At 68.6% G+C, this 23,633-nt stretch overlaps 3 protein-coding genes across 3 annotated transcripts in view; 1 reads left to right on the top strand and 2 right to left on the bottom strand.

Annotated features, from left to right (window-relative positions):
- Nucleotides 1-935: 935 nt before the first annotated feature.
- Nucleotides 936-8,170, bottom strand: Rnf166 (ring finger protein 166). The gene is given in 9 exon segments (XM_048354949.1): nt 936-1,129; nt 1,785-1,852; nt 1,855-1,891; nt 2,127-2,241; nt 2,710-2,822; nt 3,956-4,032; nt 4,035-4,111; nt 7,979-7,998; nt 8,001-8,170. Coding segments are annotated over 9 exon segments (708 nt in total). The 5' UTR covers nt 8,136-8,170; the 3' UTR covers nt 936-1,063.
- A 415-nt stretch (nt 8,171-8,585) lies between these two features.
- Ctu2 (cytosolic thiouridylase subunit 2) lies at nt 8,586-16,690 on the top strand. The gene is made up of 15 exons (XM_048354951.1): nt 8,586-8,712; nt 10,982-11,056; nt 12,756-12,834; nt 12,943-13,002; nt 13,583-13,643; nt 14,211-14,320; nt 14,410-14,705; nt 14,785-14,920; nt 15,063-15,175; nt 15,567-15,677; nt 15,752-15,855; nt 15,938-16,187; nt 16,297-16,363; nt 16,446-16,504; nt 16,593-16,690. Exons 1-15 carry the CDS (start codon nt 8,645-8,647, stop codon nt 16,666-16,668), a joined length of 1,665 nt encoding a protein of 554 aa, XP_048210908.1. The 5' UTR covers nt 8,586-8,644; the 3' UTR covers nt 16,669-16,690.
- Nucleotides 16,691-16,909: 219 nt separating this feature from the next.
- Nucleotides 16,910-23,633, bottom strand: part of Piezo1 (piezo type mechanosensitive ion channel component 1) — a 48,393-nt gene continuing 41,669 nt past the window's right edge. Inside the window, 19 exon segments of the mRNA XM_048355454.1 lie at nt 16,910-17,222; nt 17,309-17,412; nt 17,414-17,499; nt 17,587-17,666; nt 17,742-17,864; nt 17,936-18,108; nt 18,487-18,579; nt 19,399-19,587; nt 20,545-20,595; nt 20,597-20,693; nt 20,773-20,931; nt 21,013-21,227; nt 21,306-21,453; nt 21,545-21,561; nt 21,563-21,722; nt 22,545-22,706; nt 22,708-22,838; nt 22,933-23,121; nt 23,370-23,529. Coding sequence (XP_048211411.1) covers nt 16,973-17,222; nt 17,309-17,412; nt 17,414-17,499; nt 17,587-17,666; nt 17,742-17,864; nt 17,936-18,108; nt 18,487-18,579; nt 19,399-19,587; nt 20,545-20,595; nt 20,597-20,693; nt 20,773-20,931; nt 21,013-21,227; nt 21,306-21,453; nt 21,545-21,561; nt 21,563-21,722; nt 22,545-22,706; nt 22,708-22,838; nt 22,933-23,121; nt 23,370-23,529 — 2,587 coding nt within the window. The 3' untranslated portion in view covers nt 16,910-16,972.

Here is a 23,633-nt window from a genome sequence, read left to right as displayed (position 1 = left end):
GCCGAGACCCGCAGCCCCTGGTCCGCAGACGCGGGGCCCCCTGGGCTGCTCCAGGAGAGAGAAGGCCCCATCTCACGGCGCTGCGGGGAAAGCTGGGTTGGGGTACAAGGGGCAGAACCCCCTGCAGAGTGGGGCTGAGGAGCGAGGAGGAACCTCACTTCCAGGCCTGCACAAATGCTTGGAAATGTTTTATTTAAACTTTTTGGAAAAGACAGCAATAATTTATGCCATGAACAGAAAAGGAGTGCTGGCAAGGGTTTTCCGGCCTGCCCGCACCCCGCCCGGCCACTGCCGGGGTCGGCCCTGCCGGGGCACGGGGGCCCTGCACGGCCGGGCCCTCCCAGAGCACCCCCCGACGTGCTGGGTTTCCTCCTGGTGATCGTACAAGTCAAGCCAGCGGATGACAAGACCCAGGAACAAGCAGCCCCGTCTGCACACGGGCGGAGCCCCGCCATTCCTTCCTGCTGCTGCTGATCCCAAACAACAGCTTTTTTTTTTTATATGTTTTTTTAAAAAATATAACTTTGTTAATGTTCCATAAAAATACTATTCATCCTAGTCAAACACAGATATTGCAATATGAAGAGTAACTGCTTTGTCTTTGCTCTATAAAATGTGAAAAGATTATCACACGGGGTAAGATAGAAAAAATGCCAGGGTTTCTAAATATCACAAAAGCCAGTACCAAATGCGCAGGGGGGAAGCGTAGCCAGATGCTGGCTGGGCTCAGCCTCGGGGTCTCCTCCTGCCGTCCGGTAGGGGCACCTATGAGGCACCCATCCTCTCCGACTCGTGGGTGGGGGAGACGGCCGACCGCTTTGACCCAACGGGCCAGCACTGCCGACGGGGTCGAAGCACCGATAACCTGCTTCTCTGCTGGTCAGCAAGACCGGCCACCCAGCGTCCAGGCTCCGGTGGCCCTTGGCCAGCTCTCGTGCAGGGTGAGACTCCACCCGGCCCACCACGGTGCTTCCTGTGCCGGTGCCGGGCGGGAGCCGCAGCCCCGTGCTCGGGTGAGAGGGGCCTCCTTGGCTCAGGCTCGGGCAGGCGGCCGGGCTCGCCCTCAGTTCTCAGAGAGAGACAGCGCCAGGGCGGCCTGGAAGGCGGCTTCTTCATCAATGCTATAGTCCTGGAAACAGGAAGTGGACATGGACGGGGCATGCAAGCCCCGCCCCCATCTCCCTGCCAGGTTTACCCTACGGCTTCGCTCCCTTCACTGCCCTGGTGGGGACACAGCACCTAGGGTCACCAGGCCTGTGTGCCTCCCCCCTCTGCCTGACGGCCTCCCGAGGGCGGTGTGCTGGGACAGGCGTGGGACGGAGCGCTGGGCTGGAAGGGGAGCGGGGAAGGGGTGAGGGTCCGCAGGCCGAGGACAGGGTGGCGGCAGCAGCTAGAGCACACGCCCATCAAAGTTTCTCCGGCTCTTCTCCAGAAGCAAGTCAGAAACGCGTGGCCACCCCAGCACCCTGCTCTGGGGCCCAAAGCCAGCCCCACCGGGCACGGGCCCAAGGCCCTGGCAGCCCGGGGGCCTGGCGCCCTCCGTCCACTTCATCTCGCACCTCACACCTCGGAGGGAGCTCGATGTCCTGCCTTCGGAACGGCTGGCGGGTCAGGAGGGGGGCACCCCAGGGGAGGAGGAGGATGGCAGTGGAGACAGAGAGCAGGGCGAGGAGGAGGAGGAGGAGGGGGAGGGGAGGGGAGGGGAGGGGAAGGAGGAGGGGGAGGAGGAGGAGGAGGGGAAGAGGGGGAGGGGGAGGAGGAGGGGAGGGCAGGAAAGTGACCACCACGAAGGTGTCGTAGGAGAACTTGTGCCGATGCAGTAGGTGCTGCAGGAAGTTGGCGCTCTTGTAACTGGGTCTCCCCAGGGCATGGCTGAGCAGATGGGGCACACCTGCAACACAAGGCCGGCACGTGGCAGCACCTCCAGGCGCCGGCGCAGCGCCCGGCCCACGCCGGGTGCCACCCCAGCAGCTCCGCCTGCGCGGGCTCGGCCCTCCTCCTCCGGCCTGCAGGCCCCCCGAGGCCGGGCGGGCTCCCCAGACTCCCACAGCAGCTGGCGTGAGCTCTGGGGAGGGGTGGGGAGGGGAGGGGAGGGGAGGGGAGGGGCCCTGAGCGCGGGCGCTCACCACGCGGTTGGGGTCGCTGCGGTGACTCTCCACGCAGTGCTTCACCAGCTCCTGCTGGTCCAGGTTGCGGGCGCCGCAGTAGGGGCAGGCGAACGTAGACCTATTGGGGATGTTGCTGGGGGGCGGGGAGGGAGTGAGCGAGGCGGGCGGCCCCGCCCCGTGCGGCCGGGCCTGCGGAAGCCCCCCGGGCGGGCAGGTGGAAGGAGGGGGGCCGAGCCCTCGGTCCAGGCCGCCCGCTGGCTTTCACCTCGCGTGCGGTCTGCTCGCCTGCACGAGGGGCTCACAGGCTCCTGGCCTACCTGAGGGGCACTCGCCCCCCCCCACAGGACCTGGGCCCCCAGTCACGAGGGGCTCACAGGCTCCCGGCCTACCTGAGGGGCACTCGCCCCCCCCCACAGGACCTGGGCCCCCAGTCTGCTCGCCTGCACGAGGGGCTCACAGGCTCCCGGCCTACCTGAGAGGCACTCGCCCCCCCCCCCCCCCGCGGGACCTGGGCCCCGTCCCGGCTCCCGTACCGGGGTGTTCCTGTCTCTGGCTAGCCTTGGGGACCCCCTCGCCCCTCCCCTCCCGGAAGGCGGCCTACCTGGGAATAGGTTGGGATGTGGGCACCACAGGAACAAACTTGGGGCAGTTGGCCATCTGCTCCTGAACCTTCAGGCAGGAGGAAACATGGACCCTCATCTTCGCCAGGGTCACCTAGGGGACGGAAAGAGGACAGGAAGGCGCTGGGAAGGCCGAGGCCTTGACCACCAGATGAGCAACAGCCGGAGTCGCCTGTGGCGGCTACACTGTCCCTCCCGCCCCTCGCACAGCCAGAGGCTCCAGGAGCCACCGCAGCGGGGCTGGGCAGCCAGGCGGAGACAACGCGGAGGAAGGGGCGCTGGGGCGCAAGTGGCAGAGTGCTGGCCTTGAACGGAAGAGCTCAGGACGGCGCCCAGCCCAGCGCTCGAGCCCCGCACCGACAAAAAAAACGAGGCAGCGTGTGAGGTGGCCACAGCCCTGCCCTCCCACTCGGGACCCAGCTGTGGTCACATCCCAGTGAGCGGGGCAGAGCAGGCGCCAGCTGCAGCCCCCAGCCACTGAGAACAGGGCCAGAGGGTCAGCAACCCGCAGGGGCCTGCGGGGACCCCGGGACCACAGGGCCTGGAGCGCCGCGGGGACCCCAGGACCACAGGGCCTGGGGCGCCCGCGGGGACCCCGTGATGGCCGCAGGACCTGGGGCGCCCGCGGGGACCCCGGGATTGACCGCAGGGCCTGGGGCGCCCGCGGGGACCCCAGTCCGACTGTGACAGGTGAGACTTTATCAACCAAGACACAACAGTGTCTGGAACATGCACGCAAAGCAGGCTCCCAGCTGTTCCTTCCCCACACACTGAGGACGGGGGCACGGCACGGTGGAGAGCAGGGGGTGGGGGAGGGGGGAGCACGGCAGTAGTGAGAGGTAGGGCGGGAGGGGGGCTTGGTGGCAGCAGGGCGTGGGCCCCGTGACCCGGGTGGCAGGACCCTGGGCCAGGCGGCTCTGGACAGGACAGGTGCTCACACTCGTGGTGCCCTGCTCAGCGTGGCCCGCCTCCACGTGTGGACGCCACGCCCCCCATCTCGGAGCCACGGCGCCACCTCCACTCCCTGAACTTGCCGCGGCCCGCGTGCCCGCGCGCTGGGGGAGGGCCGGCTGAGCGGGGGCGGGCGGCTCCGCGGGAAGTGGGCGGGCGGAGGAAGGCGCCGCGGGCCTCCTTGTGCCAGCAGAGCAGCCCCGCGCCCCTCCCGCTGCAGAAGAACGGGGCCCACACCCCGCTTGCCCCCCGGCCCAGGCCGCCGGAGGCGGGTACCTTCTTACTGCAGCCCCGGCAGGGCGCCTTGTAGGACGACAGCTGCTTTTCCACGTGGGTGGCCTTGTCCACTTTCTTGGGTCGAAAGGCAGCCGGCAGAGCGGGCACAGTGGAGAGGGCACCTGCAGGCACGGCTGGAGGCACTCCCCGCAGAACCTGCAGGGGACGCGAGCCTTAGGCCTGGCGGGCGGCGCGGGCGTCTGGCCCGAGCTCAGCGAACTCGCCGGTGCTCGCCGACGCCGTCGGCGGAGCCGGTCGCCCCGGCGCCCCCTGCTGGATGGGCACCGGCGGTCAGGGCCCTCCCTCCCGGGGTGCCGCTCGATAGGTGGCTTCGTCCCCGATCCCACGCCCTCAGAGGCCAGGCCACGCCCCGCAGCCTCTGCTCACGTGTCCATGCCGCTAACTCAGGAGGCCTCAGAGAAAAGAGGCCAGGCCATTCCGCGGGGCTAGCTCCCCCGGCCCAGGGGCTTGGTGGAAGGGCTGCGCGCGGGCGGGCTCAGGTACTAAGCACTCACTTGGGACTGTGAAACTCCCAGGAAGACTGGTTGAGCACTCATGTGCTCTGGGAGGTCAGGGCGGCGGTCCAGGCCTGGTCTACCCATGCTCCCAACTGGCATTTACACCCTCCCCCTCCCCGCGGAGAGGAGGTAAGGGAGAGGAAGGTACGCTCCCCGGGCTGCCCAGCACACGCGTCGGCAGCCTCAGCCCTGGCGGTGCTCAGCTGGAGGGAGCTGGCCCAGCCCGGCGGGGAGGACGGCGACCCTGCAGACTGCATGTGCACGGCAGGGTGGCCGTGGGGTGGGGGTGAAGAGCCACGCCAGACAGAGGGCTAAGAATGGCCCTGAATTTACAGATGACTTGGCTAAAGGCAAGGGCCACCGCAAGAAAGGATCCGTTTTACAAAGAGGAAGGAGGGCCCCGCTTCCGGCAGGGCCACAGGGCGCCTCGGGTCCCTTCTTTCTGCACTCTGGTTTCTGGCTAGTCCTGTTACGTTGCGCCAAGAAGGGAGCGGTTATCCCGAGACGCGCCCAATGTGAACAGACCCTGACACGCGTTCCCTGCCCACCAAGAAGTGGCTCCCCGTCACTCACCTGGCCCCGGAGGGGGGCCTCATCAGGCACCCACACCCCCCTGTACTCTAGCAAATAGTTCCAGAACATCCCTGGTGCCAGGGTTTCATTAGCCTAACAGCCAGGGAGGCCTTTTGCTTCACCTCATCCCTGGAGAAGGGACTGGGGAACATCCAAGACCCGAACAGCAGTGCTCCTGGGATGCGAAGCAGCTGTGGCCCAGGTGTCCACCCGCAGATGGACAGGCGCACGAATGTGCGGTATGAATTTGGTCATAAAAAGAGCAAGGCATTTGATATTGGATAGACAAGCCTGTAAACACGATGCTAAGTAAAAGAAGCCAAATAAAAGGGCCACATATTGCACAATATTATTCCTATGAAATGTTCAGCACACCGCACTCCATAGACAGAACCTGGTGAGTGGCTGCCAACAGCTAGGGGAGGGGAAGGGGGAGTGGGTTTCTTTTTAGGGTGATGAATATTATCTGTTGTGCCAATGGCTATGTAACTTAACAAGCTAGAAATCACTGGATCCTCTACCTGGAAGGAGTAGATTGTGAGGCACTGCATCCTTTCTCCATGATGCTATTAAAATTGCACGGAGCAAGGCTGGGCTGAGTCATGGACACTCCACTGAGCAGAGGAAGAGGGTCTCTGAAGAAATGGTGGTGGAGGTAAGAAGGGCGGCTTGCATTCTGTTCGAATGCAGCAAAGGCTGGGGAAGGAATGTGGTTCAGGGCGGCTGCACCCGAGGCGAGGCCCCCGAGGAACAGGAGACAGAAGTGACCGCGTGGTGCCACAGATCAAGGGCTTGCTTCTCCCACAGGAGCTTCTGCCTGAACCTGCACAGTTCTGGTGATGAATGAAGAGGGGACGGTCGTGGACGCAGGCCCAGCTCTTCTCCAGGCCCTCAGGCCTGCCAAGGATGGACTGCAGGCCACAGGGCATGCCGCTCTGGGCTCCTGGACAGGCGGTATTTCGGGCATCTGCGGGGCCAGCAGGCCGTCCCCTCATGCAAGACCTGCAGCTGCACTGACCAGCAGAGGCTGCCTCTGAAGGCTTTGTGGGCCAACTCAGGATTGGCTTTGCCTCCAGATGTGGCTCACCCCAGCTGTTTCTGGATTGTGATGGGCCACACCTTCTCTGGGGCCCCAAGAGAGTCACTTGAATCCTCTGAAAAGCTCCACCAGTTGGCTTCCTGTCCATGCCTGCCACTCTAAGGTCCTCCCTACACTCTCCTCTGCCTGTGTTCTAGAACAGTACCACCCACCCCTTGCAGGGTTCTCTTAACCAGCACAACACCAGCTCACAGGAAGGAAACTGCTGTTGTCAGTGGATCATGGAGGGGAGAGAATCAGAAAACTTTTAAAAGGTGTCCGGAGAGGCCTTAACTGTGTTCATTTGCCCACAGGCTGTAGCTACACCTGACAGGAGTAGCCATGGAAGACACTGTAGAGGAAAAGGTTTTCAGTCCATACACTTACACGTTTTTCCATTCGCACATTTTAAGAAAACACCTTTTTTTTTTTGAGAGGGGGAGGGCAGATAATGATTTTTGCAGACAGTGAAGCCACAGGATGATGGCTCTAATTGGGGTGACGAAGTCAGTACCAACGTGACGCCCCAGGTCTAGGAAAGCTTTCTCAAAAGCTCCAGGCAAACCTCACTAATAGACTGAAAGAGGGACAATACACCTTAAGACGCTCACTAGTGTGCGCTAACAAGCAGTAAGTCCTGGCCAGGTGCCAGTGGCTCATGCCTACCATCTTAGCTACTCAAGAGCCTGAGATCTGATGTTTGAGGTTTGGAGCTAGTCTGAGCAGAAAAGTCTGAGGCTCTCATCTCCAATTAACCACCAAGAAGCTGGAAGTGGAGCTGTAGCTCAAGTGGCAGAGTGCTGGCCTTGAGCTCAGGCTCAGGACAGCACTCAGGCCTTGAGCTCAAGCCCATGACTGGCACTAACAAAAAGAAAGAAAAGAAGTAGAGGACCAGAGACTGCTCTTCAAAATGTCACTGCGGAGTGACTGAGTGGGAGCAGTGCCCTTAGGAGATAAGTCAGCAGTGCCTTCCTGGTGAACAGGCGCCTGTACCACCTGACACTGTGCCACCTGACAGAGGTGGGGGGGGGGGGCAGCACTGGATGCAGACAAGGCCTCCACCGTTTCCCCCATGACTAGCAGGCACACGCCTACCCGGCAGTTCCAGTCCCCACCCCCCCTTCATCAGAAGCCTACAAAGGCAGCTGCTTTTGTTGGCGAAATGTTCTAGGACCTCCCACCAGCCTGGGTGCAGGGCGCCCGACCCCAGCCGGGGCGAGGAGAGCAGAATCCCACCTCCTCCGCAGCCAGGCCCTCTGCTGGGACGCCCGGCGGCCTCCCCTCCACCTCGCTCCCGAGCAGAGGAGGGGCGGACCTCTCCCGGCTCCCTCGCGGCCGAGCCGGGGCGCCCAGGACTCGGGCTCGGCCTCCCTGGGGGAGCAGAGCCGCAGCCTCAAGTTTCCGATCCCGAGCCCCTGGGCGGCCGGCGGGGAGCTCGGGGGACGTGGGCCTCGGCGCCCCCCGGGCCCGCCCCCCGGGCTGCCGGGGCCGGCGGCGACCCCGTCCTCCTCGGCCCCACACCCGACGGGCTCCGGGGAGCCGCGGCCCTAACTTCGCGCGAGCGGACGGCGGCGGAGAAAGTTGACAGCCAAGCCACAAGTCATTTATTCACGGCCGCCCGCCCGCCCTCGGCCCGGCCTCGGCCCGCCGCCCGCCGGGGCGCCCGGCGCAGCGGCCCGGCGGTCCTCCGGGCCCCGGGCGGCCGGCGGGCGGGGCGGGGCGACCCGGCGCCCGGGGCCCGCGAGCCGAGGCCCGGCCGCGGGCCGGCCACGCAGTCGGGCGGGCGCCGCGGGGCCCCACGCCCCCGCGCCCCGCGCCCCCCGCGCCCCTCCCGGCTCCCGCGGACGCGCTCACGTGTGGCCGCAGCCGCCGATGGGCCACGGGGCCGGTGGTAGACCTCCAGGCAGATGGGGCAGCTGAACTGCGCCTCCAGGCCGCTGTCGCCGCCCGCGGGCCCGGCCGCCGGCGGCCGCTGCTGGGCCGAGGCCACCAGGCTGCGGAACATCGCCATCCCGGGCCCGGCCGCGTCCCCCGCCGCCGCCGCCGCCGCCGCCGCCGCCGCCGCCGCCCCCCCGACCCCGGTCCCGTCCCGGCCGGCCCGGCCCGGCCCGCGCGTCACCGCCGTGACGGCACCGCGCCGACGTCACCGCCCGCCCCGCCCCGCGTCGCCGCCGCCGCCGCCCCCCCCCCCCCGCCCGGCCCGCGCGTCACCGCCGTGACGGCACCGCGCCGACGTCACCGCCCGCCCCGCCCCGCCCCGCGTCGCCGCCGCCGCCCCGCCCCCCCGCCCGGCCCGCGCGTCACCGCCGTGACGGCACCGCGCCGACGTCACCGCCCGCCCCCGCCCCGCCCCGCGTCGCCGCCGCCGCCCCGCCCCCCCGCCCGGCCCGCGCGTCACCGCCGTGACGGCACCGCGCCGACGTCACCGCCCGCCCCGCCCCGCCCCGCGTCGCCGCCGCTGGCGTCATCAGAGAGCGCCGGCCCTGGGCGCCGGCGGCTGCGGCGGGGCCCGGCGCCGACATGTGCCAGGCCGGCGAGGACTACGCGGACCCGGCGCCCCGCGAGCCAGCGCCCGCGCCGAGGCCCAGGTAGGGCCGGCCGGGCTCCTCGGTGCTTCTCCGGGGCGGGCGCGAGCGGCCCTGGGAACCGCTCCTTCCGGTGCGCCGCTCGCCCGCCGCCGGGCGCCTTCTGCCCGTCGCCCCGCCCGCCGGTCCCCCCCCCCACTGTCGCTCCCTCCGCCTGCCGCCCCCCGCCTGTCCCCCCGCCTGTCCCCCCCACTGTCGCTCCCTCCGCCTGCCGCCCCCCGCCCGCCTGTCCCCCCCACTGTCGCTCCCTCCGCCTGCCGTCCCCCGCCCGCCTGTCCCCCCCACTGTCGCTCCCTCCGCCTGTCCCCCTCACTGTCGCTCCCTCCGCCTGCCGCCCCCCGCCTGTCCCCCCCACTGTCGCTCCCTCCGCCCGCCGCCCCCCGCCCGCCTGTCCCCCCCACTGTCGCTCCCTCCGCCTGTCCCCCCCACTGTCGCTCCCTCCGCCTGTCCCCCCCACTGTCGCTCCCTCTGCCTGCCGCCCCCCCGCCTGTCCCCCCGCCTGTCGCTCCCTCTGCCTGTCCCCCCTCCACCTGTCGCTCCCTCCGCCTGCCGCCCCCCACCTGTCACCCCCTGCCTGTCCTCCCTCCGCCTGACCCTCACCTGTCCTCCCCCACCTGTCCCCCCCCACTATCGCTCCCTCCCCCTGCCGACCCCCGCCTGTCCCCCCGCCTGTCCCCCCTCCGCCTGTCACTTCCTCTGCCTGTCGTCCCCCCCGCCTGTCCCCCCCACCTATCGTTCCCTCCACCTGTTGCTCCCACTCCTGTCACCCCCTGCCTGTCAGCCCCCCCGCTTGTCATCCCCCACCTACCACTCCCTCTGCCTGTCCCCCCTCCGCCTGTCTCTCCCTCCGCCTGCCGCCCCCCCCCGCCTGTCCCCCCCTGCCTGTCCTCCCACCTCTCCCCCCGCCTGTCCCCCCCTCCGCCTGTCCCCCCGCCTGTCACTCCCTCTGCCTATCTCTCCACCTGTTCCCCCCCGCCTGTCGCTCCCTCCACCTGTTACCCCCCCCGCCTGTTCCCCCCGCCTGTCGCTTCCTCTGCCTGTCGTCCCCTCCACCTGTCCCCCCACCTGTCCCCCTGCCTGTCACTCTCTGCCTATCTCTCCACCTGTTCCTCTGCCTGTCGCTCCCTCCACCTGTCACCCCCCCGCCTGTCCCCCCACCTGTCGCTTTCTCTGCCTGTTGTCCCCCCGCCTGTCACTCCCGCCTGTCACCCCCACCTATCGCTCCCTCCGCCTGCCCACCCACCTATCGCTCCCTCCACCTGTTGCTCCCGCTCGTTGCCCCCCCGCCTGTCAGCCCCCCCGCTTGTCATTCCCCACCTACTGCTCCCTCCGCTTGTCACCCCCGCTTGTCACCCCCCACCTATCGCTCCCTCTACTTGTGCCCCCTCCTATCCCTCCCCACCTGTCGCTCCCTCCGCCTGTTGCCCCCTCACCTGTCACCCCCACCTGTCACCCCCTGCCTGTCACCCCCCACCTATTGCTCCCTCCGCCTGTTACCCCCTCCTCTTGTAACCCCCTCCACCTGTCCCCCCTGCCTTTTGCCCCCTCCGCCTGTCATCCCCCACCTATCACTCCCTCTGTCGCCCCCCGCCTGTCACTCCTTGTCTATCTGTCCCCCCTGCCTGTCTCCCCAGCCTGTTGCCCCCCCACCTATCACCCCCCTTGTCTGTCTGTCCCCTGCCTGTACTCCCCACCTGTTGCCCCCCTGCCCGTCACCCACTACCGCCTGTCACCCACTCTACCTGTCACCCCCCACCTATCGCTCTCTCTGCCTGTTGCCCCTCCCTGTCACTGCCCCTACACCTTCTATGTGTTGTCCCTTCTTCCCTCTGCCTGTTGCTTGTCACCCTCTCCCTGTCACCCCAGCCTGATGCCCTCCCTCTGTTATTCTTCCTCCCCTCATGCCTGACACCTGCCTGTTCCCACCCCACCCCCCACTCCCATCCAAGCCTCCCACCTGCTGCCCTCTCCCTGTCACTCTCTGCCTGACACCCTCTGCCTGTTGATTCTCCCTCCCTCCACCTGTTGCTGTCCTGGTCACATGGAGGCCTGTGTCCTCTCCCCAGAGACCCTCACGTGTCCCCTAGGTCTGCTTTTTCAGGCCACACCTTCCCCCAGCCCAGGGTCCTTGAGCTGTTGGTGAAGGCAGAGCCCAAGCAGGGAGGTTCCTCCGGTCGGGCTCCGGGCGGCCACTGGACCGAGTCCTCCAGGTCTGCTAGGGCGAGGCGGCCTGCCATCCAAGTGCTTGTTCTCCTCTCTCTGGCCCCTCAAGAGGCGAGCAGAAGTGCGTCAAGTGCAAGGAAGGCCTGCCAGTGGTGGTCATCCGGGTGGGCGATGCCTTCTGCAGGTGAGAGCCCTGCTTCCCAGGCTGTTTTCCCTTCTGATTCACATGTTGCCCTTGGTGACCCAGATGAAGTGGAGGTGGGAAGCACTGGTAAGAATCTCCCAGAATTAGGCAAGGGTCAGCTGGTCGGAAAGGCCCTGCAGGGGTCCAGATTGGGGCCAGGGGCAGGAGGGCTGGGCATTAGGGGACAGCTGGTAGGTATCCGCAGCTGGTATACACCTGAGGCTGTTGAGAGCATCCTAGGAGCTTGGCAAGTGCCCTGGGTAGGAGTTGTTTGCCTGCAAGATGTCTGTTTTATCTGTGGGGACAGAGGCTTGGGGGAAAAGCTCATCTTCCCCCAAGTCCTTTGACCAGGAGCAAGGGATTGTTTGCAGAGGTCCAGGACACAAGGGGCGGGGGGGTCAGTGTCATCTTTCATTTCTATGGCCCTGTCCCCTCTCTCTCCCATTGCAGCCCACTTTAATATTTGTCCCTTTTCAGTAGATCCAGCTTCCAGAGGGCAGGAGTAGTCTTCTGCCATTTTAGCCTTCTAGTTTCTAGTGGTGTTGGATACTGTTTTATATAGCATGTGTTTGTTGAGTAAGTAATCTCTTTCTCTCCCCGCCCCCCCCCCCCGGACTCTTTCTTCTTCCTTTGTGCAAGTACTGGGTCTTTTTTTTTTTTTTTTTTTTTTTGCCAGTCCTTGGCCTTGGACTCAGGGCCTGAGCACCGTCCCTGGCTTCTTCTTGCTCAAGGCTAGCACTCTGCCACCTGAGCCACAGCGCCACTTCTGGCCATTTTCTGTATATGTGGTGCTGGGGAATCGAACCCAGGGCCTCATGTATACAAGGCAAGCACTCTTGCCACTAGGCCATATCCCCAGCCCAAGTACTGGGTCTTGAACTCAGGACCTGGGTGCTTTTTCACTCTAGGCTGGCGCTCTACCACTTGAGCTATCCCTTTCTGGCTTTTTGGTGGTTAATTGGAGATAAGTTTCATGGATATTCTTTGCCGCTCAGCTCCTCAGCCTCCTGAGTAGCTACAATTACAGGCCTCAGCCACTGGTGCCCAGATTCTGGGAGAATATTTTAAGCCGATATTTCTAGACCCCACCCTTAGAAATTCTGACAACTGGTCTTTGTGATTCTACAATGCAGCCAGGGTTGAAAGTGTTTGGCTTAGTAACCCAGGAGTCAACCAGAGCATTAAGAGTACAGCTCCCACGACCCAGTGGGAAGTTTTGACTATGATTTTTTTAGGCGGGGCCTAACCACCTGTGTTTGGTGAAGATTCACAACCATTTCTGCCAGCTGGGCCTGGGCACACCGCAGCGCTGGGCTGGCAAGCCCAGCGGCCCTGGCTGCCGCGTCTCCCTGCAGCCTGCTTGGCGTTTTTACGTTTCACTCCAGAGGGATGACACTCAGAAGCCAAGCATCCCGTTTTCTGGCGGGCAGCAGGCCTGGCTTCATCCTGTACTGGCCCGAGTCTATCCTCGCCACCAGTTAGGCGCACTAGCCACAGCCCCCGTGTCTTGCCTCGCTCGTAACCCCTTCTGGGAACGTGGGGTGCCGGGCAGCTGCCGTGGCAGGTGCTCTGCTCCCCCCCAGCCCTTCTCTAGGCTGTGGCAGCCTCTGAAGGGCATTCCCGAGAGGCGCTGTTGCCCAGTGGGGCCTTGGGCTGCCCCCCGTGGGTGGTCCTGAGCAGCCCTGCTTGGCTGTTACAGGGACTGCTTCAAGGCCCTGTATGTGCACAAGTTCCGGGCCATGCTGGGGAAGAACCGCCTCATCTTTCCTGGAGAGAAGGTGCGTGTGGGGCCTGCCGCCCGGGCTCTGAGGGTGGGCTGGGGTCGGGGTAGGTGCACGTGTGTGGGAAGGCCCTGTGTGCCGTGGCTGATGTTTCTTCTCCCCCAGGTGCTCTTGGCGTGGTCTGGGGGGCCTTCGTCCAGTTCCATGGTCTGGCAAGTCCTGGAGGTGCGTTCAGGCCCGGGCTACTAGGCTGAGTCAGGGAGCGTCCCTCTCGGCCGCTCTGCTCTCGTAGACCTCTCCACTGGACGACTGGGGTTTCCAGAGGTGTAGACGGCAGGTGCAGAGGCCAGACGCCACATCCTGGATACCCAGCCGTGCCCCACCTCCCCTGTTCGTTTTCCAAACCTCCATCTCCATGCTGTTGCAGCTCGTGGGGAGACGGAGAGGGTTTGCCGGAAGCGGTCTAGGCGAAGGGCGGCCTGGGAGGGGAGGGACAGGTGGGGGCTTGGGCTGTGAACCCAGGGCGCGCGTGGCCCCGGGAGGCCTGGGAGCGGGACGGGGCGCGCGCCTCCTGCCCCTGGGGCGCTGAGGCCTGCCGAGCGCGCCCCGCCCCCACCCCTGCCCGAGCAGAGCACCTACGGGATACCCTTTGGGCCCAGCTCCCCCTGCCTCAACAGGTCAACTCGGTTTCCGAGGCCCACGGTGTGCGTTTGAGCGCGTGGGCCCGCCTGCCCTTCCTCCTCCTGGCGGGCCTTCCGCCCCGGGTTGTGCTCTCGGCCCTGTGACACTGGCGCTTCTCTCTTAGGGCCTGAGTCAGGATTCGGCCAAAAGACTGCGCTTTGTGCCAGGAGTCGTCTTTGTCGACGGGTATGGGTGGCCCTCCCTCCGCCTAGTCCTCGGGGAGGCCTGCTCAGGGGCGCTGTGGTGGCCTTTCATCGAGGCTCTGGTGGGGGCATTTCTCGCACTGGGCACTGTTGTCCTGGAGTTTCGGGCTGCACACGTTCGGGCTGGGGGCAGAGGGCCTGCCCTCCCCCGAGTTCAGTGTCGGGTAGGATGTGGGGGCTGGGGGCAGAGGGCCTGCCCTCCCCCCCCCCCGAGTTCAGTGTCGGGTAGGATGTGGGGGCTGGGGGCAGAGGGCCTGCCCTCCCCCCCCCCCCGAGTTCAGTGTCGGGTAGGATGTGGGGGCTGGGGCAGAGGGCCTGCCCTCCCCCCCCCCCCCCCCGAGTTCAGTGTTGGGTAGGATGTGGGGGCTGGGGACTCCTCTAGCTCTGGGGAGGAACCTGCTGCCAGCTCTGAAACCCTCAGCGCTGCCCTTGCAGAAGCGCCCCGTGTGGAGTCTGGGTGGCAGGTTCCTCCTGTCCAGAGCTGGTCCCTGCCCGCCCCCCCCCCCCCCCCGCGTCTCAGCCCGCCCTCATCCTCCTGGGGTGTTGCAGAGGGAGCAGTCTGTGGCCAGAGTCCTGAGGACAGAGCAGAGACCCTGGCTGAGGTGAAGCGGGTCCTGCACCGGGTCGGCTTCCCGTGGCACGTGGTGGCGTTAGAGGAGGTGAGGGGCTGGGCCGGGCGAGGGTCCTCGCGAGCCGCGGCTCGCCCGTGCGTGGTGCCACGCTTCCGGCCTTTCCTGCATCCCGGCAGGTGTTCAGCCTGCCGCCGTCCGTGCTTCGCTGCTCTGCCCAGGAGCCGGGAGGGGCCGAGGGGGCCTACAAGGCGGCTGTGGACAGCTTCCTGCAGCAGCAGCATGCGCTGGGCTCCGAGGGCGGCCCCGGCCCAGCCCAGGGAGAGGGCCAGACGCGCCCACCCGACACCCAGGCCGCCCTGGGCCACGCGGGCCCCGGCGAGTCCCCGACAGCTGCTCAGACCGAGGCCCTGTCCAGACTGTTCGGCTCGGTGAAGACGCTGACGGCCAAGGAGGAGCTTCTGCAGACCCTGCGGTGAGCCCGTGGGGGCCCCGCGCCCCGCCCTCACCTCCGGGTCCCCCCCCCCCCCCGCCTCACGCTGCCCGTGTCACAGGACCCACCTGATCCTGCACGTGGCTCGAGCCCACGGCTACTCCAAGGTGATGACGGGGGACAGCTGCACCCGCCTGGCCATCAAGCTCATGACCAACCTGGCCCTGGGGCGAGGCGCCTTCCTCGCCTGGGACACGGTACGCGGAGCCGGGGCCCGGGGCCCGGCGCCCTCCCACCCTCGCCCCCGTGCGCTCCCTTGAGAGCCCCTGGGCTGGGATCTCGTGTGCGGAGGGGCCTGGGCCTGCCCTGGTGGACCCCGGGCACCTGCTCGCCCCGCAGGGCTTCTCCGATGAGCGGCACGGGGACGTGGTGCTGGTGCGGCCCATGAGGGATCACACGCTGAAGGAGGTCGCCTTCTACAACCGCCTGTTCGCCGTGCCGTCGGTCTTCAGGCCGCCATCGACACCAAGGTGGGTGTGCCCGGGCGCCCCCCCACCTCGGCACACGGGGCCTGGCCGGCCACCTGCACCACGGGGCCGACCTCCGGTCCCGGGTGCACCTCGTGGCCTCGGCCCCAGGGGAGCCTGCGCCTGGAGGAGCAGTGGGCGCCCCCCAGGTCGCACCAGGGCCGGATGACCGTCCCAGCCACCTGCACCGCCGGGGGTGGAGCCGGGGACCCTTTCCGCCCCAGCGCACGTGGATCTCAGCGTGAAAGCTGTTGGTACAGCGCCCAGGCCGCTGACGAGGACCGGGCGTCGTCCTCTCCCGCCCGAGGAGGGGCCGGGGGTCCCCTAGGGTCAGACCCTCCCGGGGGTGCGGGCAGGCGGCGCGCAGGGTGTGAAGCCCGTCCTCCCCGCCCCAGGCACCGGAGAAGGCGAGCATCCACCGTCTGATGGAGGCCTTCGTCCTCCAGCTGCAGACCCAGTTCCCCTCCACCGTCAGCACCGTGTACAGGTATGCGCGTGCACCGCGCGGGGGTGGGGAAGTGGGGGGCCCCACGGCCAGCCCGACTTCCCGCCTGCCCACAGGACGAGCGAGAAGCTGGCCAAGTCCCCCAGGGAGGGCTGCGCCGCCGGCCCCCCCGGTCCCCACTGTCTGCTCTGCATGTGTGCGCTGGACATCGACACGGACGGTAGGTGCGGGCAGGAGCGTGGCAGCCAGGGGGCGCTGCGGGCTCTGTGGGTGCCGTCCCCTCAGCCCCGCTCTGCCTGCAGATAGCGCCACCGCCTTTGGAGCTCAGACCGCATTGCGTCTCTCCAAAACACCACCGGCCGAGCGTGGGAGTGCCCCAAAAACACCACCGGCCGAGCGTGGGAGCGCCCCAAAAACACCACCGGCCGAGCGTGGGAGCGCCCCAAAAACACCACCGGCCGAGCGTGGGAGCGCCCCAAAAACACCACCGGCCGAGCGTGGGAGCTCGCCTTCCCCCTGCTGCGCCGCGGGCCGGGGCCTGGCCTGCTGCAGGTGAGCCCCGGCCCCGTCTTCCGGAGGCTGGCGAGGGGCAGGGTGACGCCCGTCCTGGCGGAGCCCTCCCGTGCCCGGAGAGCAGCTCCGCAGCCCCCTGCTTCCCCAGGGAGGAGGCCCCGGCCTGCGTCACGGAGCAGCTGTGCTACAGCTGCCGGGTCACCATGAAGGACGTGGTGAGTGCGGCGCCCGGGACCCCCCCGCCCGCCGTGGGCCCAGCGGGCTCCCAGCCCCTCCCCACGGCTTCTCTTCTCGCAGCCCCATCAGGACTCGCTGCCCCCCTACATCCTAGCTGAGGCCCAGTTCCGCAGGCAGAGGTGAGCGGCACCGGCGTGCTGGAAGCCCCTTCTCGTGGCACCCACCCCTCCCGCTGTGCCCACCGTGCCCCCTGTGCGCTCCCTGCAGGGACCTGGTCACCCAGGAGATCCAGGAATACCTGATCCAGGACAGCGACGGCGAGGCGGAGCTGGCTCAGAGCTGAGCCTGGAGGACAACGCTGGCCGGCGTGGGGGGGGCCCTCGGGGCGGGTGGGCGTGGGGGGGCCCCGGTGTGGGTGGGCGGGCGGCGGGCAGGGAGGCCCGGGCCTGGCCTGGGGTTGTCCGTTTGTATAAATAAAAACCTTTTTAATTAGAAAACTCTACAGTACGTGTGGGAGAGGGGGGGACGTGTCTTCCTGACAGCAGCAGCAGCGGGGCTCAGTGGGCCGAGGAGGGTGTCACAGCCGGGGGCCCGGGCCAGGGCGCGCGCGCCGGCGGCTCCTTCATTCCCGGCGCCCGGCGCGGGGCTCACTCCTTCTCGCGCGTCCACTTGATCATGGTCTCCGGCGAGCGGTAGAGGAAGATGAGCTTGGCGTAGAGCTCCTCCTCCAGCTCCAGCTCGCGCGTCTCCCGCACCAGGAAGATGTCCTGGCACAGCTTGAGGATGCGGTCCACGCAGGGCAGCTCCTCGAACATGATGGAGTGCGAGATCTCGCTGAAGAAGCCCCGCACGAACTTCCCGATGACCAGCACGATGGACACGTAGAGCCCCACGATCCTGCGGGAGCGCGGGTGAGGCCGGCGGCTGCCTGGAGCCGGCCCCGGGCCGCGGGGACGCCCGCCCCGGCCCCAGCCCGTACTCACCCGTAGCCAGCCAGGAAGCCGAGGCTGGGCGGGCTGACCTTGTCGCTGAAGATGACCATGGGCAGCAGGTTGCAGCTGCCGCGGCAGTCCTGCGTCTCGATGACCCCACCACTCCAGGAAGCCCGCCGCCCCCGCGCCCCCGCGCGCCCGCCGCAGCTGGAGCCGCACGCCCAGGTAGTCGGCTTCTTCCTCTGGGTCGGAGCGGGGGACGCTAGGAGCCAGGGGCCTCCCACCCCCACCCCCGGCCTCCCGCCCCCAGGCTCAGCCCCCACACTCACTGGGCTGCAGCTGCTTCACGGGGTTGGCTTCAGGCCCGTTGGGGGCCCGGATGTACTTGGGGAAGAGGTGGGGGATGACCCTGCGGTGGGGCCGGCAGGTCAGGGCCGCCCGGCCCCCCCCGAGTGGGTGCCCCCCCCCCCCGGCCCTCACTCACACTGAGTGGTCCGACGTGCCGTCCAGCAGGCGGGCCAGCTGCTGGCGCTCCGTGCTGTTGGGGGCCAGCTCCAGGGTGTGCTTCTCGTTGGTGTACTCGACCGTGCCGCCCTTGGCCAGGTCCCTGGGGAGGGCGCGGCGTGAGCCGCTGCCCGGTGTGGCGCCCCCCCCCCACCCCCCTCCCCCGGGACCCACCTCTGGAAGTTCCAGGTGAAGCGCAGGGTGATGTCGGCGGTGCCGTTGTACAGCTCGCGCCTCATCTGGTCGCGGCTGGGCGGGCTGATGCGCCACAGGGCCCCGGAGCTGCCCTCGATCTGGGCCGTGACGATGTCCTCGGGGCTGTACTGGCTGATGAACTGCATGGCCAGCTGCGGCGGGGGGGGGGGGGGAGGGGGGGGGCCTCAGCGGGGGCGGGCGCCCTCCACTCCCTGCTGGGGGGGGGAGGGGGGCCTCAGCGGGGGGGGGGGAGGGGGGCCTCAGCGGGGGCGGGCGCCCTCCACTCCCTGCTGGGGGGGAAGGGGGGCCTCAGCGGGGGGGGGGGAGGGGGGCCTCAGCGGGGGGGGGAGGGGGGGCCTCAGCGGGGGCGGGCGCCCTCCACTCCCTGCTGGGGGGGAAGGGGGGCCTCAGCGGGGGCGGGCGCCCTCTACTCCCTGCCGGGGGGGGGGGGGGCCTCAGCGGGGGCGGGCGCCCTCCACTCCCTGCCGGGCCGGCCCCCTCCCCGGCTAGGCGGGCGGGGCGCCACTCACCGGGTGGGCGTCAAACTGTCGGCACAGCTCCTCGTACGTCTGGGGCGTGAAGGGCACGATGGACGGCTGCTGGGCGCTCATGGTGAACAGGGGCTGGGGGGCATGTGCATGTGGTGAGCTGTCGCAGGGGGCTGGGGGGCATGTGCATGTGGTGAGCTGCCGCGGGGGGCTGGGGGGCTGCGTGCGCGGTGAGCTGTCGTGGGGGGCTGCGTGCGTGGTGAGCTGTCGTGGGGGCTGCGTGCGTGGTGAGCTGTCGTGGGGGGCTGTGTGCGTGGTGAGCTGTCGTGGGGGGCTGCGTGCGTGGTGAGCTGTCGTGGGGGGCTGGGGGGCTGCGTGCGTGGTGAGCTGTCGTGGGGGGCTGTGTGTGTGGTGAGCTGTTGTGGGGGGCTGGGGAGGGCTGGGGGCTGCGTGCGTGGTGAGCTGTCGTGGGGGGCTGGGGGGCTGCGTGCGTGGTGAGCTGTCGTGGGGGGCTGCGTGCGTGGTGAGCTGTCGTGCGGGGCTGGGGGGCTGCGTGCGCGGTGAGCTGTCGTGGGGGGCGGCGTGCGTGGTGAGCTGTCGTGGGGGGCTGGGGGGCTGCGTGCGCGGTGAGCTGTCGTGGGGGCTGCGTGCGTGGTGAGCTGTCGTGGGGGGCTGAGGGGCGGCGTGCGTGGTGAGCTGTCGTGGGGGGCTGGGGGGCTGCGTGTGTGGTGAGCTGTCGCGGGGGGCTGGGGGGCTGCGTGCGTGGTGAGCTGTCGTGGGGGGCTGGGGGGCTGCGTGCGTGGTGAGCTGCTGCTTGGGGGGGTTGGAGGGGGAGGCGCTCACGGTGAGCTATGGGGGGGTCGGAGGGGGCAGGCGCACGCGTGAGCCGGCCAGGGACAGCAGCCTCAGCCCCACCTCCCGGGCCCGGAGCTGACGAGGCTGGCAGCCACCCACCTCGTAGCCCCCCAGCTTGAGGGTGACGGTGACGTCGATGGGCTGGTTGACCACGCCCACCACGGAGCGCACCAGAGACATGAAGAGCAGCGGGAACCAGATGATGGCGATGAGGAAGATGATGATGAGGCCGCCCATGCCGTACTTAACGATCTTCTTTTTCTTCTGCCCTTTGGGCTGGGGGTATTTCTAGGGGCAGGCAGGACACGGGTCACCCTCACGGTCCACATCACGAGGTGGCATCCGCGCGAAGCCACGGTATTGGCACGGGAAAGACACAGAGGCCGCCGAGCCGACCCGGCGGCCACCAGGCCCTGGCCGAGGTGCCAGGCGCGCTCGGCAGGAGCAGCCTCTTCAACCAGAGGGGCCGGGGTGCCGCACGCGGCAGAGGACACGCGGGCCCCCCCACTGCGCACACGGGACACGCACTCGAGCAGAGCTCGATGCGTTCAAACATCGTCAGCAAGGCAGGCACGCGGGGGCCTGGATGGGGCCGAGGGTGCAGACGGAACACCGAGAGCTCGAGCGACACTGCAGGCCAGGCTGGAGGCGGCACGGCGTGGCGGAAGCTGCCGTCTGGCTGAGCCGTGGCCCTGGCGGCCGGGGCTGGTGTAGGGAGCGGCGGGGACGGCCAGGGGTGACCAGATCCCCGGGGACCGGGAAGCAGAGCGTCAGAAACCCCGGCCTGCGTACGAGAGCGCAGAGCTCCTCCCCCGGCGGCCGGCCGCGCGCGGCCCGGGGTGGCCGCTGGGGTGGACTGCCTAGGGACCCGTCGGAGGCCTGGCGCACCACGGAGCACCGCCCAGGCATGGAGAGGAGTGGGGCACCGGCCCACCGGGCCACGGCCGGCCTCGGAAACACTGCTGGGAGAGAAAGGGCAGATGCCCAAGCAGACGAGAGAGTTTCTCCAGGGACTGGCCTGGGAGCGGCTGGGAAAGGGGCCAGGCTTGGGCCGTGGGGCGATGGAAACGTCCTAAGGTCGACGGGCGCGTGGCTTTGGGGACACAACCGCCGCCGAACGGCACCCGTGACGAAGAACTAAAGCTGCTCCTCCTGCCACCGGGCTGCCCTCCCTCCTCCCGCCCCAGTGCCTGGCCCGGCCGCCGGCCCCCGGGGCCGAGCCCCTCCTCCGGCTCCCCCACGCACCTTCTCGGTCTCCCGGCTGCACTTGATGATGAAGATGTTGGCGTAGATGTCCCTCCACGCACATCCAGTTGGACAGGGACAGGGTGGTGTCTGTCCACACCCAGTCCATGACCGCCCGCAGCTCCACCAGGAACGGCACCAGCCGGAACCTGTCAGGGCCGGGACCCCCGTCAGGCGGGCTCTCCCCACCCCGGCTGCGGCAGGCGGGCGCGGCCGGCCCCCACTCACCCCTGGAAGAGGAAGAGGTTCAGGTGGTTGTACTTCTTGGTGAGGAAGTTGCCCAGGATGCGGGTGGGGTAGCCGCACCGGATCTGGTAGGCCGACAGCGCGAAGTAGACGCACTTCACAAAGTACCACAGCTGGGCCACGGCGTTCTGGCTGAACATCCTGGGGGGGGGCGGGGCGGAGGCCCGGTCAGAGCGCGGCGCGTGCGTGCCGGGGGCCGGCGCCCGGGGGCGGGAGGCGCACCTCTCCGTGACGGCCGGCAGGATGAAGAACATCCAGAGGTGGATGGCCAGCACCAGGACCACCTGGAAGGCCAGCTTGCCCAGCACCGTCTTGCGCAGGTAGAGGGCGCGGTCGATCACCATGGTGCTGAACTGGATGAGGAGCATCACCAGGAAGGCCTCGGGCACCTGGTTGTCCGACAGCGAGGACGTGATGTCCGTGGCGGCCGAGTGCTTCTGCGGAGGGAGAGCGCGGTCAGGGGGGCCGGAGCCGGGGGCCTGGCCGCCGCGCCCTCCGGCCTGGGGCCCGCTCACCCCGAAGGCCCAGAAGCCAAAGACGATGATGATGAAGTCGACGGTGTCCGCCAGGAACATGAGCACGTAGACGTCGGTGGCCGCGCGGTACTTGGTGTGGAGGATGTCACGGAAGAACCGCCGTGGGGGCTGGGACACGCTCTGGGCCCTGGGGGCGGGCGGGCAGGAGGGCCTGAGACCCCAGCCCGGCGCCTGCCCGCCTCCGCCCTCCCCTCCCCTCCCTCCTCCGCTCGCCTCACAGGGACAGGCAGAAGCTCCCGCAGCCGGCGCCCGGCTGCCCTCATTCTCTCTCTGGAGGCGCTGGGCTTCTTCCTCTCGGTGACCTCGGCCCCCGCCCCCTCCTCCTCCTCCTCCTCCTCCTCCTCCTCCTCCTCCTCCTCCTCCTCCTCCCTGTCCTCAGGCTCTGTGGGAGAAGCACTGCTGCCAGTCCAGCCGGAGCTGCCGCAGCTCCGCAACCCAGGAGCGGGGTCACCCCGGTCACAGACTGAGCACAGTGGCCTCCATCAAGGGGCAGTCCCTGAGGGGAGGACAGGCGGGGGGGGGGGGCGGGGAGGAGGGGCCGAGGGGAGGGCGGCCCTGAGGGGGAGGATGGGCAGAGGGGAGGGCCGGCTGTGGGCAGGCAGTGTAGGGAAGGCCCTAGCGGCAGCCGTGGACGCCTTCTTCCCTGGCAGGTCAGGGGCCATGGGCCGCCCCTCCCCCGTGCTGGGCTGGTGGTGTCTGAGGATGGGCCGCCCCTCCCCCGTGCTGGGCTGGTGGTGTCTGAGGATGGGCCGCCCCTCCCCTGTGCAGGGCTGGTGGTGTCTGAGGATGGGCCGCCCCTCCCCGTGCAGGGCTGGTGGTGTCTGAGGATGGGCCGCCCCTCCCCCGTGCAGGGCTGGTGGTGTCTGAGGATGGGCCGCCCCTCCCCCGTGCAGGGCTGGTGGTGTCTGAGGATGGGCCGCCCCTCCCCCGTGCTGGGCTGGTGGTGTCTGAGGATGGGCCGCCCCTCCCCCGTGCAGGGCTGGTGGTGTCTGAGGATGGGCCGCCCCTCCCCCGTGCAGGGCTGGTGGTGTCTGAGGATGGGCCGCCCCTCCCCCGTGCAGGGCTGGGTGGTGTCTGAGGATGGGCCGCCCCTCCCCCGTGCTGGGCTGGTGGTGTCTGAGGATGGGCCGCCCCTCCCCCGTGCTGGGCTGGTGGTGTCTGAGGATGGCCTCCCCCCGGCCTCCACGGCGCTGGTCTAGAGCTGAGCTGTCAGGCTACGTACCAATGGCTGCCGGGCTCTCCTTCCTCCCTCTGAAGCGCAGGCCGAGGGGCCTTGGGTCCTGGGCCTTGATGCCCACCGGAGGCTCTGGGGTTCCATCCTTGGCTCCAGCACTTGCTTCTTCTCCCTGACGTCTGTGGTGGCCGCGCCCAGCCCCGGCCCTCTGGATGCCCTGTGCCTGCCTCGGCCTGGGGTCCCAGCGGGGTCACCTCCTCGGCCCCCGGGCCCTGCCCGCCGCTCCTGCCGTGCTCCTTGGAGACGGGGTGCTCATCGTGGTCCCAGAGGCCGTAGCACTGTGGGCGGAGGGGAGAGGACCGTGAGGAGGCCAGCCCGGTCCCCGGGCCCCGTCCCCGGGCCCCGCCGGCCCTCCCCAGCCGCGGCGCTCACCAGCAGCTGGGAGCGGTGGAAGAAGAGAGCCATGAGCTGCACCAGGTCGTACTTGATGTAGGCGTCCGTCTTCTCCAGGCCCAGGATGCGGGGCGGGAAGTAGGGCTTGTTCTCGTGGCGCCGCAGCACCGCGTGGCTGTTCCAGGGGAAGAAGCCGAACTGGAACAGGTACTTGGTGACCACCATGACCTGCAGGACAGGGCGCTCAGCACGGGGCCAGGCCACTGCGCGCCCCCCCCCCCCCCAGCCGGCAGGACAGGGCGCTCAGCACGGGGCCAGGCCACTGCACCCCCCACCCCACCCCGGCCGGCAGGACAGGGCGCTCAGCACGGGGCCAGGCCACTGCACCCCCCCACCCCACCCCGGCCGGCAGGACAGGGCGCTCAGCACGGGGCCAGGCCACTGCGCCCCCCCCCACCCCCCCGGCCGCCCCCCACCTCCGTGAAGACGATGGCCGTCATCCAGAAGCGCTTGCTGGGCCGGGGCCCCCGCACGGCTCCCAGGAGCTGCTGGCCTATGCGCGCACTCGACCCGCACCGCCAGCGAGCTGCTCCTGGACAGGGTGCGGCCCGGGCGCGCGGAGGCGGGAGGGCCGGGCTGGGGGGGGCGGGGCGGGTGGTGAGGCAGGGGGGAGGGGGGAGGGGCACGGGGGTGGGGGGGGAGCACGAGCGCCCACCCGCCTCCTCCAGCTCCGCCCAGAC

This window comes from Perognathus longimembris, chromosome 10 (genome assembly GCF_023159225.1).
Source record: "Perognathus longimembris pacificus isolate PPM17 chromosome 10, ASM2315922v1, whole genome shotgun sequence".
Classification (NCBI taxonomy): Eukaryota; Metazoa; Chordata; class Mammalia; order Rodentia; family Heteromyidae; genus Perognathus; species Perognathus longimembris.
This window is presented reverse-complemented; position numbering and strand designations above follow the sequence as displayed.

Bases quoted from the DNA above. Each gene is read 5' to 3' on its own strand.
- Ctu2 (XM_048354951.1), top strand. From the start codon at position 8,645: ATGTGCCAGGCCGGCGAGGACTACGCGGACCCGGCGCCCCGCGAGCCA. The intron at 8,713-10,981 runs GTAGGGCCGGCC...TGGCCCCTCAAG, and splicing joins GCGCCCGCGCCGAGGCCCAG to AGGCGAGCAGAAGTGCGTCA. The intron at 16,188-16,296 runs GTGAGCCCCGGC...CTGCTTCCCCAG, and splicing joins CGGGGCCTGGCCTGCTGCAG to GGAGGAGGCCCCGGCCTGCG.